Source organism: Zosterops lateralis (genome assembly GCF_965231275.1).
Source record: "Zosterops lateralis genome assembly, chromosome: 21".
NCBI lineage: Eukaryota > Metazoa > Chordata > Aves > Passeriformes > Zosteropidae > Zosterops > Zosterops lateralis.
In genome coordinates this window covers 645912-651911 of record NC_139781.1, presented here as the reverse complement: position 1 = coordinate 651911, position 6000 = coordinate 645912, and the positions used below count along the sequence as shown (strand labels likewise).

General features: G+C 37.6%; 1 protein-coding gene across 3 annotated transcripts in view; it reads right to left on the bottom strand.

Annotated features, from left to right (window-relative positions):
- Window positions 1-408: 408 nt before the first annotated feature.
- The window catches only part of STAG2 (STAG2 cohesin complex component), a 64758-nt gene continuing 59166 nt past the window's right edge, over window positions 409-6000 (bottom strand). For all 3 annotated transcript variants that reach the window (XM_083876530.1, XM_083876532.1, XM_083876531.1), the window contains exons 32-34: window positions 5680-5806; window positions 5278-5355; window positions 409-2321 (exon numbers count right to left, since the gene is read on the bottom strand). In XM_083876530.1, coding sequence (XP_083732656.1) covers window positions 2298-2321; window positions 5278-5355; window positions 5680-5806 — 229 coding nt within the window. In that variant the 3' untranslated portion in view covers window positions 409-2297. The remainder of the gene's footprint in view (window positions 2322-5277; window positions 5356-5679; window positions 5807-6000) is intronic.

Here is a 6000-nt window from a genome sequence, read left to right as displayed (position 1 = left end):
CAAAAATAATTAACCACTGCTTTCTTGGCATGTAAAAGTTCTATACAAATTTTAAAAATTTTATTTGCAGGTACTAACCTCTTCAAAAGCTCACTCTGTATTTACACTAATTCTTTTAACAAGTTTATCTGAAATTAAAGCATATTTAAAACAATCATGATTGCATTAACTTTTCTGCTTTAAATTATTACCCAATTAGTGCTTTATTCACATTTTAAAAACTTGTACAATTTATTACAAATATAAAACAGTGCAGTTTTTCATACATTATCCCAACTCTGAGACAAACACTTAAAAGACATGGAAAAAGATTTTGATTTCTATAAACATAACATTTGCATTACTCATACCCCTTTCTTCACTGTCCTCCCATAACCCCAATTTAAAAAGATCAAACATACAACATACTGCAGGTTTATTTTTATTCAAAAAGTTACTGTCTCAAGACATAAATACAAATCAGAAAACAGTACAATTAGGACAATAGAATGTGGAGGACAACAGGTTAAGGTAAATATATAAAACATTTTTAGCTGGTTGAAAACAAAGCTGTAAGAACTGCTTTCACAAAGAAACACTCCTTCAAGAGTAAGAAAAATCAACTTAAGTTTAAAATCATATATACAGTCCTCTCAGCAGTTCTATTAAATGCAGTGGTGTGGAAAATAATATAGGCAGTATTTTAGACATGAGAGTATTTATTTATGTAAAATGAGTTAGGCAGATCTAGTTCGGATTTTGTTGTTACCCCATGACCTAGTAAAATAGTTATATTTTATCATGATCCTTTAGATAACCTATGGTTTTTGGCTACCACAGCCCAATGTTTCATTTCTGAGTCTAAAAACGGGAAGCCTTTTTGTGTTCACCCATTTGGGGAGATTCGTGTATTGCAAGCGTATTAAGGCATGGAATGATTAAAATAATATACCTCAAGAACTGAGAGACAACTGACAAAAAATATACATATGTAATATAAGTTAACATTTCCTTTAAAATGATGTCTAGCTGCCTAAGCCTTGCAAAATGAGTCAATGGCAAAATGGCATAGATCCACTTTCTGTTTTAGACCAAATTTGATTTATTTGTGAATGGACACAAAACGAAGTTTAAAGCTTAGCTTTCAAAGAATATTATGGGTTGTTTATGAGTTTCTATTATCCAATCTAATTTACATATAGAGGAAATGTACTGTAACCTGTTAGAAGTATCTTTAACCTGAAGACTGCTTGCAAAGACAGATAGATAAAACAATATAAAATACAAATTTAAAAATCATTTTAAAGCATGAATTCTCATGCTCTTCTATTTTTAAACATTGTTAAACTTTCAATATATTTCTGAAACCTCATAATTTTAAGTTGGAATTTAAAAGTAAGAAAAAACTAAACAAACTGCGCAATTATAAAATCAGCACCAATTTATATATATATATAATTTTATTTAAAATTTAGATCCCTATTCCCACACTCTAATAAGCTGTATAATTTTTGTTTAGAATTTTTCTGCAAACATACTACAATAAGCTTCTTTTATTTGGAGACAAAATACAGTGGCACTACTGGAAGGAATTTCACAACATTACATTTTTCTTAAAGGACAAGCAAACTTTCAGGGTTGGTAATGGGCAAGCAAGAGTGAAATTGTTACGTTCTGTAGCTTATAGCTTATGGACCTTTCTGAGAAGGCTAACATGAAGCTTTTGGAATAAAAACTGTGTTTTAGATTAAGAAGCTGTTAAAGTTCTGCTTTATGTTTGTTGTTTTTTTTTTTCATGATTAATTAATACAAACCTTGTGTTGCTGAAGTTTGCATTTAATTGAAAATACTGACAACTCTTCTGGTTCGTTCTATCACTGTGAGAAAACCAATCCCTGTATTACAGTTCATGGATGTGACCAGCAATCCAGCAGAGCTCATGATTATTTATTTACTACAGCCAGCAAATGGAGAGAGAGGGCTCAAATCTGTACCAAACACCTCTCAGACTGGTAAGATTTAACTCAGAGGGAATACTTCTTATGATCCAGAAATAAACTGATAGCACATAAATAAAATATTGATTTTTTTTTCCAACAAAAGGCGTAACTTATCCTCAAATTGTTTACTTGTCCTTTACATTTTTCTTTCAGGCAAACAAAACTGCCCCTTCAATGCACTTGATCTTGAAAGCATGTCATTCTCCTTAGAGAAAAATCTGTTCAGAATTTCACTGTATCTACCACAATTTTGTATTGAAAAACTTCCTCTTCCACTTAGAAAATGACTTCACCACTGATTTATTTGCTGCTCTGGTATTAAAACATTGACACCCCAAGAACCTAAAAAAAAAGTTAGAAATGGTGTCAATTTGTAGTCTAATACACATTTAACAAATAACAAAGCAATTAATATATAATTTAAGACACTTCAAGATATGTTAAGGCATTATTAAGTTTATTTTTCTTCCAAACCAGATTAACCACACTTCTAATTTAGATAATATGAAAAAGGCTCCTCACTCATTAGAAATATTTTTCTCACACTTGAAAATAACTAGATCCAGTAGGAATAAAGTCTGTGTTTTAATTACTTTAGGTAATAATTGCAAAAGAATTTTTAGTTAGGTGCCTATCTCAGACTTCTTTAACAATGACATTCTATTGGCATTAACCTGAAATCAAGTGTGTTATTACCAGGGGAAAAAACACACCAGACTCTGGCTGTTGCTGCAGTATCTATGGTCACACAAACTACAGAAACCACATCAAATCTATATATAGGACACAAATCCAACATTTCCCAGGAAATGTATCCACTCTGTCAGGAAGACAGTGAAAAATAAACAATCATCAGGTAAAATCAAGCACCTGGACTTCAGGAGATTGTGTAACAAGGGAAAGAAAAAGCTTTTCTGAAACAAAGCATCCGTTTCCACTTCCCATGTGAGAACAAGCCCTACAGCCTCCTATGCCAATGGAAGTATCTGTGACCTCTGATGAGCCAGAAAAACCCCAGATTTTGTGCCTGTCCTAGCTTTTACAGGACTTTATAGAATCAGCAAGAGCCAAAACAGACTAAATTTTCCTGAACCTTAGCATTGCTGTTCATATTTATCTGTTTACAAACCAATTTTTACTGTTCTTTGAATTACATTCACTTTGGGTGCCTCCCACAATAGAGCACACAAGGCTACCTCTGGTGCCAGCAATAACTGGCATATCAGACCAGAAGTCTGATCATAAACCATGTGCATCTGAATAAAATATACAGCTTTATTATGCTTACACCTATTAAAAACAAGTGCAACAACTCCAAGAATAAGGGACCTCTGAAATAAATTATATGAATAAGCAAATTAACTTTATTCTGAGGATTGTCTGATGTATGAAAATGATGCTCTGACACTGCACACTGACTGCTGAATTCAGCTCTGATTTCACGTGTTATTCTGAGAATGGTCTGCATGTCTGACATGATGCCTGGACACTGCTGGGTTCACCCTGGTGCCTGGTACTCTGAGGATGGTTTCCATGCATGAACTGATGCCCCAACAGTGCACACTGTAGGTTCACCCTGGTTTTCATGTGCCCATGTCACCCTGCCATGCCCTGTGAACTGATGCCTGCACAGTGACTGCTGGGTTCCCTGTGCTTCCTGTGCTCCTCTGAGGATGGTTCCCAGGTATGAAATGATGCTCTGATGGACACTAACTCCTGGGTTCACCCCAGTGCCCGTGTCACCCCAGTTCCTGTGTTACTCTGAGGAGGGTTCCCATGAACTGATGCCCTGACACTGTAGGTTCACCCCAGTCCCCCTGTCTCCTCGGTTCCCGTGCCGTGCTGTCCCCAGGAGCGGCCGTGGCGCAGCGCTGCTGCCCTATGAACTAATGCCCTGACACTGCCCACTGGCTGCTGGGTTCACCCCGGTTCCTGTGCTGCTCTAAGGATGGTTCCCAGGTATGAAGTGATTGCCCTGACACCGCAGGCTCACCCCGATGCCGTGTCCCCCCGTCGTGCCGTGCCGTGCCGTGCCCAGGGGCGGCGGTGGCGCGGCGCTGCTGCCCCCGCCCGGCCGCAGCGCGCACTGCGGGCCGGGGAGGGCGCGGCGCCGGCCAAAGGCTCCGGCGGGGAGGGAGGCTCAAAGGGCTCCCAAATCTGTCACCTGCAACCTGCCACACTAAAACGGGACTGGGACTTCACACATCAGTCCAGGGAAAATGGAGAAGAGTAGAGGAAGAACCATTGTAAACCAGAAGGTCAGAGAACAGGCAAGAGATTTTCTTGGTGTTACTTCAGGAACAGAACACACAACAGCCAGACACACAACCTAACTGATTGATTAGTACTAAAGCAAAGCCCTACTGGTACAAAATATATGGATTTGCATTTAAAACAGTATTTAGGACTTCGTTCTCCCATAAACAAGAACAGGTTCACACTGCAACAATACTGTAAAAAATACATAACCATCTTCCAAATTCCACCAAGCTGTCCAAGATTCCCAGGAAGCCTTGTTGTACTGTCCTCTGCTGGCTTGCTGCAGCTTGTTATTTCCAGTGTAATTTTGTACCAGCTACCCAAGGTCAAAAATGGCTGCATACTTTACAAGTGGTTCAAGACAGAAGGAATCCCTCATGCAGATTTTTAAAAGAGAATAGAGACTGCAGATTTACCAAGTCGGATAAAAGGGCAACTGCAAGCAGAAACTACAGACTTCGGATGTTTTGGACCTAAAACTTTATATGGAAAGAAAAAATACCTCTCATCTCTATAAACAGATATCTGTATTATCTCTTATTTCCTCCATTATTTTACTTATGTACAAAAGTAAATATGCCAATTAAAAAAAAAAAAAAAAAAAAGAAAAAAAGAAAAACACAAGAGGCAAACCATCTAATGCTGACATTTGGTAATGACATCAGTCACTGAACTAAGCTCAGCACAACAGGAAACTTGCCTTTCATATTATATATGCACATTTTTTCATTTTTCTAATGCTCTTTGCTACCAGCCTCTGCAAGGGTCTTTTCCATAACAGATGTGTTTCCTGCTCAGAATCACAGGCTTTAAATTTTTACATAGCTATATATGGATATTAAGAATAAAAATCCTATAAATTTGCAGGGAGCACTGACTAGCCCAGAATGTATGGAGCTGAATTACTGTACCAGTCAGTCAAAATAAGCTAACAATGCCAACCTGAAGATTGCATTCTTTCCATTTAAAATCTGAAGTCAGGCAGTATGGCAGCTTTAGGACTGATTTCCATTTTTTCCCCTTACATAAGTGAACCTACCGATTCATCCATGATTGAGGCGGGGTCAAAGAAATCTGGTTTTAGTTCTGTTCTTTCTCTCCTGTTCTTGGATGGTGGCTTTAAAAAGCAAACAAACAAACAAACAGGTTAGGTGCAATTTCACCAGAAAAGCAGAGGTTTTACACTGTAGTCAGTGAAGCTGCACTCTCAAGGGGTAAGAATTTCACAAGGGACAGATGTTATTAGTTATAACAGGAAGTGTTCTTGCTTTTTGCATGGCAGTTGGAGCAGATGGCTCTTGTACACAGACAACAGCACAGCCCTTTAACAGTGCAGAACGCAACCAGAATGATTTCTGTTTTATTGGATGGAAAATTTAAACTAAAATATTTTACTTTAAAAGCAGAAATACAAATCTCAAAAGAGAAGTAAATGTCTTACTAGGTCTATGTCCATGGTGTCAAAATCCATGCCTTCATTAAGATCTTCAATCCGCCCTTCTGATGACATCATCACATCTTCAACAATTGGCTCTTCATCATCTTCCATTAGACTTGTGCCACGTCGACTGAAATGAAAAGCAATTCTGTTTAGCACTAAATCAAGTTAAATTTCATCTCTTTAAAAGATAATGCTCAGTAGGGGCATCCCAACAAATTATAATTCCATTAGATAAAACAGAAATGAAATAAATGCACTACTACTACTACTAAAGGAAGCTGGTATTTAACCAGAAGACACTCAGAGAGTGTGGGAGGACGC